General features: G+C 33.9%; 1 protein-coding gene across 7 annotated transcripts in view; it reads left to right on the top strand.

Annotated features, from left to right (window-relative positions):
- Window positions 1–2,572: 2,572 nt before the first annotated feature.
- Window positions 2,573–14,693, top strand: part of LOC109793056 (transcription factor IIIB 60 kDa subunit) — a 34,380-nt gene continuing 22,259 nt past the window's right edge. The window contains exons 1-9 of one of the 7 annotated variants that reach the window (XM_083061196.1): window positions 2,573–2,886; window positions 3,019–3,100; window positions 4,750–4,825; window positions 5,296–5,378; window positions 5,477–5,553; window positions 7,292–8,289; window positions 8,377–9,189; window positions 9,280–9,398; window positions 9,485–10,079. In XM_083061196.1, the coding sequence (XP_082917322.1) occupies window positions 2,825–2,886; window positions 3,019–3,100; window positions 4,750–4,825; window positions 5,296–5,378; window positions 5,477–5,553; window positions 7,292–8,289; window positions 8,377–9,189; window positions 9,280–9,398; window positions 9,485–9,949 (2,775 nt within the window). In that variant the 5' untranslated portion in view covers window positions 2,573–2,824 and the 3' untranslated portion in view covers window positions 9,950–10,079. Of the gene's footprint in view, window positions 2,887–3,018; window positions 3,101–4,391; window positions 4,637–4,749; window positions 4,826–5,295; window positions 5,379–5,471; window positions 5,554–5,596; window positions 6,838–7,267; window positions 8,290–8,376; window positions 9,190–9,279; window positions 9,399–9,484; window positions 10,080–11,990; window positions 12,048–12,183; window positions 12,297–13,411; window positions 13,492–13,614; window positions 13,702–14,693 lie in introns of those variants that run through there. The other 6 variants (XM_083061191.1, XM_083061224.1, XM_083061214.1 and 3 more) reach the window with 6 other exon arrangements.

The raw sequence follows: 14,693 nt of genomic DNA, 5'->3' as shown, positions 1-14,693 counted from the left end.
CTGTTTTATCTCTGTTTTCCAGCCTCTAACTTTTTTTAAAATTGAATCCACAAGAAAGAGTGCACTAGAAGTAGAATTAAGCACTTGAAATTTTAAGTCACAAAATTTTTTATAAGATTTTCCAATGGAAAGTGAATTGAAAACTTAAGTACACAATGGAAACCTAACTCTAAAGAAATTTGCTAGAACTAATAGCAAATTATGAACACAATAAGATAAAAGAAAAAGCACATATAGGTAGGCACAAATGAACACAAACCGAAAGCAAAATATGAACAATGTACTCAAAGAAAATTAGGTCAACATGCTATTCAAGGAATTTTGTGACATAGAAAGACTACACACAAACTCTAAGACAAAACATGGATTAAAAACCAAAATCTAATGCAAATGCATGAAGTCCAATCACGGACACATACAAGAATGGAGAGACTCAAATTAAATCAAAACAAGCACAAGCTAATAGGTCCTAAACATGTTGATTGTGGAAGAAAATTCAAAAACAATCAACCAATGGATCTATGGAACAAAATGTGATTCAAAACATATAGATCCGAAAATAAACTCAAACAAGACAAGAAGAACCACAAGAACACAAGAAGAACACGGACACAAAAAGGATGAAGCAAACTTATCTCCTTGAAGAACCTTGCTCTTGATACCAAAATTGATGGAGGAGAGTAGAAGAAGTGATGAATGTTCTTCTCCTTAGCTCCTCCTAGGCTCGGATCCTCTTCAATGGAGATGGAACTAAGTTGTTGAACTCCTTGAACGAAGTTCTCCAGCTGAAGACAAGGTCAAGACCTTGAAGGAAGCATCCAAGCTCAAGAACTCAAGGGATTGCACACTTCAAAGGGAAGGAAACTAGGTTTTCCTAAGGGAATTTTGAAGGCACTCTCTAAGGTTCTCTCTTGGGTGATTCGGTGACTCTTAAAAATGGCTGAAGTAATTCAGATTCTCATATATTCAAAAGTGTGTTACAAGGTGAGAAAAGTTACATTTATAGGATAGAATTAGGTTAACTTGGGCGGCAACTTAGAAAACCTAGTTGGCGCCAAGTTTGAATTTCAAATTCAAATTTGAAATTCAAACTTAGGCCAACTCATATGCTTACACGGATGCTACCCTCATCTAAGTGTCATTTAGGAGTGATTTGGATTGAATTTGAAGCTCACATGGCCGGATCCACCCCATGCCATCCATGTGACTCAAATTCAATTCAAATTACTTCTAAATGATGCATAAATGAAATCTATTTCTCCTATTAATGTATTCTACATATAAACCTAATCTATTGACCGAAATACATTGGTCTAATGAATACAATGAATAGGAAAAATTACTAGAAGAAGAATGAGCCTAATATTGGGTATCAAAAGCCCAAAGTCCAAGAAACCCAAAATTAAGCCCAAGACGCCTAAACCCTATTCTATGGTCAAAATACAAGACCAACATCAAAGTAAATTCCTATACTAAGAAGATACAATAGAACATGGTGTTTAATCAATGAAGGTCCAAGTGAGAAGCACCCTGGGCCAACCAAGCTCATTAGGCCCACTAAGCTCTGAAGCAGTCAAATCTTCAAGTAATCTCCTGGCCATAGCTCTAGTGGTTGAGCCTTTAGCCCATGCTCTTCCATCATGCACTATATATATGAGACGTCTATACTATCAAATACTAACTTTAGCATCGGAGTCTCTTTTGCAGGTACCACCCCCACCTCGGAGCAGCTGACGTATCTAACAAAGGAGGCTCACCAATCTTGTCCAGCAGATCACCCCTCTCGACCGATCTCAGGTAAGAACATTTACCATTATACCCTTTTTATTTTAAAAAATTAGAAAAAAAATATTTTTTAATCAAATTTAAGAACTTGAAACTAATGAATCTATATTAATATATAAAAGGGATATCACTTTCAATAACTACTTTTGGTTTCAATTTTTACATGGACCATTTTATCTTGTTTATTTTTCAATAATTATCTTTTTTATGAGTAACTTCTCATTTTCTTTTTTATTTTTTTATTTTTTTCTTTTAATACAATGCAGACATGAAGTGCCTTTTTCCTGTTAGTATATATAAAAAATATAATCATTGTCTATGGAACTGTTAGAGATACAAAGTATTTTAACCCTTCTAGTAAGATATATTTTGATAATCATCCTTTTAATTTATACTTTTTAGTAGATAGTTATATTTTTTAAATGTAAAAAAAAATTATATCCTTTCAAAATAATAATCCATAACCCCAAGCGTGTGGTTCAACGGTAGGGGTTGATCCACGCTTAAGCAAGGTCAGGGGTTCGAATCCTGTCTTGTGTATGCAGCCGCGTTAAATCTTGGGATCAGCTATCCCACCCTTTGAGGTATCTCCAACGTAGCGAGGAGAGAGGAGATTAGTCACTGCTGTCGACGGTGGATACTCCAGGGACGAACCAAAAAAAAAAATAATAATCCATAATTTTTAATATTTATTTATATGTAATTATTAGAGATATAGTTAATTAAACTAGGGAAACTTTTAGAAAAACGGATAATTATTTTAGTTTATATATATAGTGTGATCGATGGCGGTACTTCTCCTGCTCCCTACAAAATAAAATTTGAGCAAAATCTTGAAGCAGCTGTTGCCCTAGAATTTTCTTCCTCGCACAGATTCGTCAATTTCCAGCTACAGTTTCATCAACACTGATTCTCTTGTTTATTTGGTTGCGTTTGGCGATTCTAGTTTTCTTCTCACTGATTTCGCAGATTCAACAGGCAACGAATTGAAGCGGAGTGTTACTTAATTGTCAATTGACACATAGAATTAAAATAAAAAATGGTGTATTGTGATCACTGTTGGAAGAACGTTTCCGGAAGTCGAGAGGATGGTGGTCCCCTGTGAGTAACCGCCTTTCTTTTATGCGTTAAAATTTATTTATGTATTTTGTAAATTCTTGATATCTTTTTGGATATGGTGTTGGATTGGGTTATTGCTAATGTTAAGTTTTTTTGCGATTGGAATGTTTTCAGGACTTGTAGCGAATGTGGGAAAGTGTTGGAAGACTACCATTTTTCTCAGGAGGCAACCTTTGTGAAAAGTTCGTCTGGGCAGGTAATTTGAATGATTTTTTTTGGGTTGGTGTAAGGTAGACTTTGGTTTTTGGTGTAAGGTAGACTTTGGTTTGGAATGATGGTAAGTCTGGTTTTAATATGTGGTTGCATTGCGATTAGTGAAATTGTGGAAAACTATAATTGATGCAATCACAATTGTGATTGATGAGACATAGAAAATTTCAATTTTGTGGCCTCCATTGTGGTCACTGACCCAATTTTGGACCATAGTGGTAAGTGAGGGAATGGTAAAGGCCATTGTTCAGATGATTGAAATAAGATGGAATGGAATAGAATTTGATATTAGGGGTAAGGGATTCAGCTTATGAGGTCACATTTTTGACTTAGGCCAGTGTGTTTGAGATAAGGGCTGTATGTGCATAAAATTTATAATTCTTACCATTGTCTTGTACTAGTACTAGAACTTCTAAACAAAGGAATGCGAGCTGATTTTTGTTCCTTATTGATGGTATGGGATTGTTGTTCCCACCTGTTTCACTATACAATATTCTTTTGTTATTGTTTACTTTTTTTTTTTTAGGGTACTATTGCTTATACTGTGTTTTTTTTTTGAGGGAAGTTTAAGGGAGTGAGTCAAACAATTTCATGCATTTGTTTGGGGTGAATTGGTAGGTAAAAAATGTCAAAATTTTGCAGTTACCGCCTGAATATTATTCATCTTACCTGAGGCATGATTTGACACAGAAAAGGGGTTGTTGGACACTAATGCCCTTCACTAGACAACTATGGCACAAATGAGAAGTAGTCTATCAACTTCTGTCCTGCCTAGTTCATTTTCATGATTAGATAATTCCTTGTGTTCCTACCACTAGTCTAACACCTAATTGCAGAAGTCGAATAGCTTTTTCATGTAATGAATTACCAAACAAGTTAATACACAATAATGTATAAGTAAATTATCAAAAGGACAACAGCCACTACATCATAATAAAGAGAACGTGGTTATGGATTTTCCATGATGTAAAATTGATCTTGAATCATTATGCGCTAAGCCGCTAACTAGCTTTCATTGAAATAGCAATGAAAATAAAAGGGGAAGCATTTTAACAAGTGAGGAAACTGATAAATTCTGTTAACTGGTCAATTCCCAAATTATCAGAAATATCCAAGAAACAGAAATATGGTCTTTTACAATTACTTCTTATTTCTTTCCTAAATCCCTTCTTTATATCCATCAATCCAAGCAATATAAATTTTCATTCAAAATGCAATTTAATATTTTATTTCCTAACTCTTATTCAAACAAGTGTTAGAAATTAATGTCTATGCAGAAATATTAGCCACTAATTGCTACAGGGTATGGTACGTGTACCTTGATAAAAATGGAAGAGTACTGAGAAACCTCCCCAGTTTTTAAGGTGATAATGTAGAGTGATTCCCCAAAGTGCTGGCGTATGAAGCGATATGGAAATGGAATTGGTGTAGAACTTTTCTTCTTACGAATTGATAACAAAATTATTTTTTGAATAATCATAGCTAGATCTGAAATCTCCAGCTTTTCTCATGAGATATACGAGTTAAGTGTTTTTAATGATCAATTTATTTTGTTGGCTTGTTTCTATACTGTTGTTTTTATTGATATCTTTCATTGTTGCCTCACATTGTATCCAAAATTTGTTTGTTTCACAGAGCAAATTATCAGGCCAATATGTAAGAACTGTTCAGAGTGAGTTCTCTGCTTCACGTCAAAGGACTTTAGATAGAGGTATTCTTTGTTATGCATCATTAATAATTTTATACCATGGAATGTGGATGTAGTTGGGTTTCTGGTCTAATAATTCTTTTTGTTACATAGTATCATAATGTAAATTGATTTTCTCATTCGGTACATGGTGCCTTGTACATGGGAACTATTGAACATGTTATTATTCTAATATTAAATATTTTCTGTTCTTCTAATTATATGCACCTTCTTTCTTGTTTTTCTTCTTTTGAATGTTTAACATCTGTATTGAGAATTGAGATAAAGTAAAATATGTTATAACAATGATCATGATAACCAATGTCATTGATAGTGTGAGAAGTTGATGAGAACTATAGGGAAAACATATACAAAATAGAAGTTTGTACATTTATCTTTTCTACACTAAAGCACAATGATATATGATAATTTAATATTTGTAGGTTAAATTTAATGATTACATTCTTATGTGCTAATTTTCTTTGGAATTGCAGCTTATGATGATCTCAGATATTTAAGTTCCAACCTTGGAGTGAACGATGATAATATGGCCAACCAAGCATTAGCTTTCTATAGAGTATGTTACTGTGTTAACTTCAGTGATGTCAGACTTTCTTTCTTTTAATAATACATTCATGTGATATTTTATTGAATCATTGTGTATGCCTAGTAAAGATAGCACTTGAAAGGAGTTTCACCAGGGGACGAAGATCAGAGCATGTACAGGCTGCTTGTCTATACATTGCATTCCGGTAATATTTCTTTTTGCTATAGGTTTGCAGCACGTGGCAGTATCTCTAATTTTCTATATATATTTGTCATTTGATAGTTTGTGCGAGTAAATGTATGAAAGGTCTCTGGTTTATAACTGCAAATCTCTGTTTAAATCATATATATTTTATTGTACCGGATACATTAAACACAAGGCTTGCATTCTGTTGGATATGATTGTCTAGCCTGGTGTTGTGTAGGTGTGTATCTGTATGTATGAATGCTTCCATTTGTAGGTGATTTGTCCAGTGATGTAGGAAACTGCCATAAACATATCGAAAATGGTTGTTCCAAAAATGCAAAAGGGAAAGAAAACTGTAGCTCAGTTGGATATGTTTGTATCACAAAACTCAGGAGAAAGGTTCTCATGAGGCCTACTAATCTGCAACAAGACATTCATATTACATCCCACTTTCTCAACAAAAGACTTGTCCTTAGTGGGAGCTTTGGAATGGGCTTATCTAGATGAAGTATTTGATACTTTGCAAAGGAGGGCAGGAAGTTAGAAACCTTTCTTGATTGTGTGGTTTCTCTTTAGTGCTGTGCTCATGTATGCCTATAGATTTTTCATTCTCTATTTTTTTTTTTTTTTGGGGTGGTGCAGATTAGGTTTCCATTTCTGAGATGCTAAATACTGGATAGTGTTGCTGCATTCTTGCATAGAATAACAAATAATCCCAATTAGAAGCCCTAAATTTAAAATTAAAACCCTAAATTAAATTTCTGTAGTAAATACCTTTGATATTATTAGGATTAGATAAATATCTCATTGTATAATTCATAGTAGTCAATAGCGGCCGGAGCGGCCACTATCGCGGCGCTCCGTAGCGGAGCGGCCTCACCCCGCAATGTGGCTGTTGTCGCGTGGCGGTTTTCTGTAGCGGCTGGAGCGGCCGCGTCGGAGGCGGAGCGGAGCGGCCCTAAACGCGGAATCGCGGCGCGATTTCAGACTTACCCTTCATTAAGGGTAAGTCCGTCTTTTCAATGGGCTTGTTTTGCCCTAATCATCCCTTTCTCTCTCGCGATTTCAGACTTACCCCTCCTCTCGTCTCTCCCTCTCATTGTTTCTTCTTCTCTGGCGAACGCGTGCAGCTCCGACGAACTCCGGCTCCGAAGCACCTCCATCGCCGACGCGCCTCCAGCTCCGACGCACCTCCGACTCCGACGCGCCTCCAGGTCCGACGCAGGTCCGACGTGGCCGCAAGCTCCGACGCGCGTTTGTCTTCTATTCTCGTTCCTCCGACCTGCTTTTGTCTTCTATTCTCGTATTCTCCTATTCTCCCTGATTCTGTCTTTTATGCATGCAACATATTTTTTTTAATTATTTATTAAATTATTTCAATTGATTATTTTTTTTATTTCTAGTTAAATTTAATTAAACAAATTGTATTTTTAAATTCTGATTAAATTTAATTCAACAAATTTTATTTTTAAATTCTGATTAAATTTAATTCAGTAAATTTAATTTTTGATTTCTAATTAAATTTAATTCAGAAAAATTTATTTATGATTTCTGATTAAATTTAATTCAACAAATTTTATTTTTAATTTCTGATTAAATTTAATTCAGCAAATTTTATTTTTAATTTCTGATTAAATTTAATTCAGAAAATTTTATTTTTAATTTCAGAAAATTCTATTTCTATTTCAGCAGCATATTTTTTTTAATTTCTGATTCTATTATATTTTTATTAGGCTGTCTTTGTCTTTGATAATCAGTTTAATCATGAGCCAACCAATCTCTGCTGGAACTGAAACTAATCCCAATTCTGGTCCCACTCCTAGAACAGAAATGTTTAAGCCCACTGGTGACAATATTGATGTCTTTTGGAAGTGGAACAGCTTAAAAGACAAAAATAATAGGAAGAGTGTCACGTGTGATTTTTGTCTGAAAACATTTACTGGTGGAATTACTAGAGCAAAAAGACATCAACTTGGAATAAAAGGCGATGTAGGTGCTTGTAGAAAAATTCCTGAGGATCTAAAATTGGAAATGAAGGCTGCCTATGAGAGTAAAAAAATTGCCTCAGAAGTATATATGGAGTGCGTAGATGAAAATGAAGAGGAGGATGACATCCAAGCCATTGCTAGAATTAAGAGACCTTCATCTACATCAAGTGAAGCCACTTCTGTTTCCAAGAAGAGGGGTATAAATGTCAAAGGTCCCCTTGATTTGCACTTTACTAGAAAGGCAGAAGAAAGTATCAAATTGAATAAGGGGTTGTGGCAAACAAGTTTAAATGATGCTTGTAACAAGGAAGCAAGAGCAAGGGTAATTCAATACATTGCTCGCTTTTTTTATCGGAATGGAATTGCATTTAATGTTGCTAGATCAAAGAGCTTCAAATTGATGGTTGAAGCTATTGGCACCTATGGTCCCCATTTAAAGCCACCAAGCTACCATGAATTAAGAGTGCCACTCCTTAAAAAAGAGTTGGAATACACCAAGGGCTTATTGAAGGGCCATGAAGAAGAGAGAGTAAAATATGGGTGCTCAATTATGTCTGATGGTTGGACAGATAGGAAAAGTAGAACTTTGATTAACTTTTTGGTTAATAGTTCAATGGGAACAATGTTTGTGAAGAGTGTGGATGCTTCTGAATATACCAAGACCGGTGAGAAGGTGTTTGAACTTTTAAATAGTTTTGTTGAGGAAATTGGAGAGAAAAATGTTGTTCAAGTAGTAACAGATAATGGAAGCAATTATGTTATGGCGGGTAAGAATCAATTATATTCTAATTTTATACTCATACGATTATAAGATATAAATTCTAATTTTAATTATTTTGTTATTGTGTTTTTAGGCAAAATTTTACAAACTGTGAGACCACATTTATTTTGGACTCCATGTGCTGCTCATTGTCTTGATTTGATGCTAGAAGATATTGGAAAGATCCCTAAAGTCAAAAGGGTAATACAAAGAGGCATCAAGCTCGTGGGTTACATTTATAATCATACCTTGACCCTAAACACCATGAGGAAGTATACAAATAAGGTTGAATTGGTGAGGCATGGAGTTACAAGATTTGCTACCACCTTCCTTACTTTGCAACGATTGCATAAGTTAAAGGCAAATCTTAGAAGGATGTTTACTTCCGACGAATGGTTGCAATCAAAAGGAGCCAAAGAACCTAAGGGGAAGAAAGCAACGGAGATTGTTCTTATGCCTACATTTTGGAGTGATGTTGTTTATGCTTTAAAGGCTATGGGGCCTATTGTACGTGTGTTGAGGTTGGTAGATAATGAAAAAAAACCGGCAATGGGTTACATTTATGAAGCAATGGAGAGGGCTAAGGAGGCAATTCAAAATTCTTTTAATCATAATGAAGAAAAATATAAGGATATATTTGCAATTGTTGATAGAAGATGGGATTGTCAACTCCATCATCCGTTGCATGCAGCAGGATATTATCTAAATCCTGAGTTTTATTACAAAAATTCAACAAGAATGGATGCTGATGATGAAGTGGTGGATGGCCTTTTCAAATGTATTGATAGGCTTTGTGAAAATAATGACATTGTAGACAATGTTCACAATCAATTGGCAATATATAAAAGGGCAGGAGGAAGATTTGGCATTCCTGCAGCAGTTAGAGCAAGGGTTAAAATGGCTCCTGGTAAGTGAGACTTTTCTTAAGCTTCAACTTCACTTACAAATTTTATAGTTATTTGATAATTTATTTATATAATAATATTTGCATTTATAGCTGAGTGGTGGAAGATGTATGGAGGACATACACCACATTTGCAAATTGTTGCCATTAAGGTACTAAGCTTGACGTGTAGCTCATCTGGTTGTGAGCGTAATTGGAGTACCTTTGAGCATGTAAGTTAATGAATTAGTGGATTTAAATTTGAGTTTACTATTGAAAATGGAAAATTAACTAACATCATGTTGTTAAATTATTATAGATTCACTCAAAGAAGAGAAGTAAGCTTGAGCACCAAAAGCTTCAAGACTTGGTTTTTATTAAATATAATCAAGCTCTTCAAGAACGCTTTGAGTGTCAAGATCCAATTGATCCAATTGCTTTGAATGAAGTTGATGATAACAATGAATGGATGTTGGGAGAAGAAAATGATGAGGATGAATTTGAAGATGACTTGGTGTTTGATGATGATGTTTTGACTTGGAGAGATGTTGCCCAAGCAAGTGGTGCCGGTGAACCTTTGAAATACACTAGGAGACAAACACAAGTGAACAAGACATCAACAATTGCATCTACATCCAAGAAAGATAAAGGAAAAAAAGTGATGGAAGTACTAGAAGACGAGGATGATGATGTAGAGGAAGAAGAAGAATATAATTCTAATGTTAGTGGGAGTGATGAATTTGAGGGAGAGGAAGACTTTAATCTTGATGAGGAAGAAGATTAAACTATAATGTTTAATTTTTTACTTACTTAGAGCTTTAACACTTTGTTTTGGAGACATTTTATATTATGTATTGTTTGAGTACTATGAACTTTTAATTATTAAAAATGTTTAATGCATGAATTTAGAGTTATTTTTTTGTTTTTTTTAGCTTTTATATATATATTATTAATTATTTAATATATATAAATTAATATTTAAATAGCGGTTATCCCGCTCCGCGTCATACCGCTATCCCAGTTTTGGGGTCGGCCGCTCCGCGCCGCTATCCGGGATTGACTACTATGGTATAATTATATACTTTCCTATTTCCCCTTTTGTGTTAGTTTCCTTATCTCCCTTAATAGGATTAGCCATATAGCCTCTATAGAGGGAATTAGATATTGTATTAAAAACACACAGATACAATTCAATTTTTTCTATCTTCCCTCTATTTTCATGTTGGTATTAAAGTTCCCGATCCAGGGAGCTCTACTTCCACATTCAAATCATTGCCACCTTAATTGCAGTTCCTTTTATGCCAGCCTTAACTTTGTTGTGCCCAGGACAATTCTGTTTGTTGCTGCTGCATTGCTACTAGCTGTTGGAAATTTTTTCCAGTGAAACCACCATCAGAGGAAGCCCATCCACCAATATACTAAGGGCCAAAATCTAGGTCCATCTGAAATGGCATGTGCTTGCAAGAGTCATGTCTTTGTCAGTTTGTTTTTTCGGTGTGTGAAACCATCATACCACCTTTCCAGGTTGGATGAAACATAGTGGAAAGAAATAGGGTAGATAGAGATAAGGTGCAGCTGGAGCACTACCCTTGTTTGGATGATCACAGAAATGAGGAGAGAGGGAAAAGAATGATTGTTGGATCCACTCAAACAATTCTCTATATCTTAACCATGACTTTTTTGTACATAGGATAAAGCAGACATACTTGAACACCATCTTGTCTACTGATTTTTTTGTTCTGTGTTTTATTTTTCATCCTTTATTTCATTCTTCTTCTGTGCACAACCACTGCCTAACCTCCTCCTCACTGGTTCACTTGACAAGATCATTCCCCTATGTAGGTTCAACAACCTTTGTCATGGAAGGAACACTACACAACAGTTTCCTCTTTTTGTTCCTTCTTTCATTTTGCTTATGCATCTTGCTTTTGTCTCTCATATTCCCCAATCCCCATGATAAAATCCTTCCCAAATCACCTCACCAAGTCTTTGAAAATTTGCATGGTTAGTTGCTACTTGCGTGCACCTAGAAAAATACCCAAATGATGTAATTTTGGAATTAATGTCTCTAGCATGGTTATCTCGAGGACAATAATCTGACTATCATATCCATTGTGGGCATTACTGATGCCACCCTATTTTGTGTGGTTGGCAAAGGTTCCTCAGAATTTGGGTGATGGGAGGTAAAAGTGGCATGAAGTTGGGGAGATAATTTTTTTAATAAAAATATAAAAAAAATCCCAGTGTTGGTGTTGTGGTTGGCTCACATGTTCATCATCAAAATATTCATAAAAATAATTATTTTATAAAAAATATTTTTAAGCATAAGATAGAATAAGATTTTATAAGTGTTGAAAAATATTGTTTTCTCAATTAAATAAGAAATAATTTTTATGAGGTTAAAGATGTTGATCTTGATACACAAATTATGTATTTCATTCTACTTTATTTTCAACTTATCCAAATAAGCGAAAAGAAAATTCTGATTCCTTCTTTATTTCTATTCATTCCAATTACATATCTTGTTTTTTTCCTCCCTATTTTTACCCATTTTCCAAACAAAATTTTAGGGCTTGTGTTTTTCAGTGTTTCCAATGATATAGTGGTTGCAGCTAGGACTTTGCCAATGATAGTTGAATTGAAGTGATAAGCTAGTGAGAGTAAATAATGGTCAGTAGTGCATTGTGCCTATGGTTCAAATGCAACATGAGTCTAATGGAATGTATTTTTTCCCCTTTGTCATAATTTTTATGACTTTGATGTTAATGTATCTGAATTCTTTGCAACATTTCTTTTTTACACTGAAATTATATTTCTTCTTGCAGGGAAAATAATAAGCCATTCCTTCTTATAGATTTTTCAAATAATTTAAGGACAAATGTGTGAGTAAGCATTTCTTTAGTTACTGGATGTTTGATACTGCTTATATATTTTCCCCTTTGGTGTATTTGTATCTTGATTTATTTCAATTTTTCTGTTTCTGAATGTTGTTTGTTCCTAACAATAACTGTTATGCAGTTATGTGTTAGGTGCAGTTTTTTTGCAGCTTTGTAAACTACTAAGTCTTGAAGAGCACCCAATAGTTCAAAAACCTATTGATCCTAGTCTTTTCATTTATAAGTATACAAATAGTAAGTAATTTTTTTAAGCTCAATTTATTTCACTGGGTCAATGACATGTAATGTATGGTTACTAGCGTTGCATTGTGGGATATAGGTTATCTGCAGCAGACTAATACAGTACTTTTCCATTATTTGGAAATAAGATAGATATCTTTTATTGGCAAAGCAAGAAATGTGACTGCTCTTAAGTTCACATTTTCATTTGACATATGAGCTATGGGCTATAAAAGGAGAGAGAATAAATTTCTTTATTGTTGGTAGTGTTCCATAATTATTGAGAACTCTTTTATTCTTTTAGAATTATTTTATAGAAGACTATTTTGTAATCAGTGTTATTGAATCCTTGGGTACAATTTTTTTTATAGATCTATTTTTTTGGTTGAATGACGTGATTCTAAACCTATCTAATGGTGTATAAGATTAAGAAGGGAGTAATGTGTGAACAAAAAATATAGAAACTGACTCTTATGATGTTCCTGTGAATAAATGTATAAGATAGAAAGGACATATTTGTTAAGGCTTAGGTATATTTTTAGTCATTGTAAAATAAACAAGTTTTGATGTTGGTTCTTTTAAAATTTTTCTGTTTTTTCACCTCTCCAAAATTTGAAATTGTTGTTTTTGGTTTTGATCTCTATAAATATTGTTTAATTTTCATCCTCTAATATCTAAAGTTACTATTTTTTAGTTCATAACATTCATTTTTAATTTTAGGTAGAAAAACAGCATTTGTTTCAAGAATCTATAAAGATTTTTAAAAGTGTCATAAGTTGATATGGTATCACAAACAGTAGTGGCTGTCACTTGAGATCGTCACTTAAAGTAGTTAACAAGGATCATACAATAGTAGGGATTGAAAACAATGATTCCAAATTTTAGAGACATGAAATGATTTTTTTTTTGGTACAGGATATGGACCGAAATTAAAACTTGCTTCTTTTATGAGGACTAAAAATGTATTTTAAGCCTATTTGTTAATTATTGTGTTGTGAAAACTTGTGTATATGAACTTGTATATATTTTTAGGATGGTATCTTGGTTTAATGTATATTCTTTTCTTTTATCAAATTGTGTCCCAATTATTATCTGAGTGAGGAAACATAATTTGAGTAATTTGCATGTAGATTTGTTAAAGCAAAGGAATGTGTTTGTCTCTGAAACTGCACTTAGTATTATTGCCAGCATGAAACGTGACTGGATGCAGGTAATGCGATGTTGATCTGGCATTTTTCGTGTCTCTCTCTCTGACTTGCTCTTTATTTCTCTTTTTCTGAATAGAATTATTCTTCTTATTATTGTGATGGGATTGCTAATGTTTGAAAAACAGACAGGGAGGAAACCTAGTGGGTTATGTGGTGCAGCAATATACATGGCTGCGCTTGCACATGGTTTCAAGTGCACTAAGTCAGATATTGTAAGTTAGGATTTCATTTTCTGCCTTATGATTATATGTTTCTAAAGGGGTTTAATGGGAAAGGATTTGCAAGTCACTGCAAGGGTCCTTTCTCCTTTGTTGTGGTTTTTTGCAGAGGCTTGCTTGTTTGTTCTTTATTTTTCCCCTCATTTCCTCTGAAGAAGATTCCTTAGCCTTTTATCAGTCTGTGTATTTCTGTCTTTCACCCACCTAATGATATTTCCCCCTTGATTATTATTATTATTATTATTATTATTATTATTTATTTTATTTTATTTTTTTGGTAAAGATGTAGGTTTTGCAGTTCTCAAGTGTATTTGATGGAATTTCGTTTTTCCACTTAAGTTTACTATGGAATAGGATTGTATTTATGGTTTCATTTTGGGCTTATGCTCATGTCTATATCATGCATTGTTAGAAAAAACCAGACCAGACCACACCAGACCAGGTTGACTGTGAACCATATCAGTTACTGGTCAGGTCAAATGCTATTTAACCATTGTGCTGGAAAACTGGTAACAAACCAGTAAACTAGACAGAAATTGGCCAAAGTAGGTCCTTTGAGTAGGGGAGAGCATTTTTACTGCTACTCCTGCTACTGGTAATCTTAATATCATCCATTGTGTTCATATTTCTTGGGATTTTTTATTTTTAAAATACTAAATATTTAATTAATGTTAATATACATTTTTTAAATTTAAACGTATTAATATGTCAATTGTTAAAATTTAAGATATTGTTATATCACTTGATTGTAAATATATATACCAGTTTGCCCATGGTTGGACATGTAAATCATGAACCCGTGACTTCATCAGTTCAGTGCCTGGTCCAATTATTAAAACATTGATTTAAATGATGTTGCATTTTTTTGAATTGTAGAGGCAGGCAACTTTGCTGCATTTTTGAGCTTTTCAAATTACTTGTGGTATTTATATATGTTGTTCAATCACCTTAGTTGTACCTTCTATTTCTGACTCTTTTTTTATACC

Source organism: Cajanus cajan, chromosome 1, assembly GCF_000230855.2.
Source record: "Cajanus cajan strain Asha chromosome 1, NIPB_CcT2T_4, whole genome shotgun sequence".
NCBI lineage: Eukaryota > Viridiplantae > Streptophyta > Magnoliopsida > Fabales > Fabaceae > Cajanus > Cajanus cajan.
The sequence above is the reverse complement of the archived record's forward strand: the minus strand, read 5'-3'. Positions and strand labels throughout refer to the sequence as shown.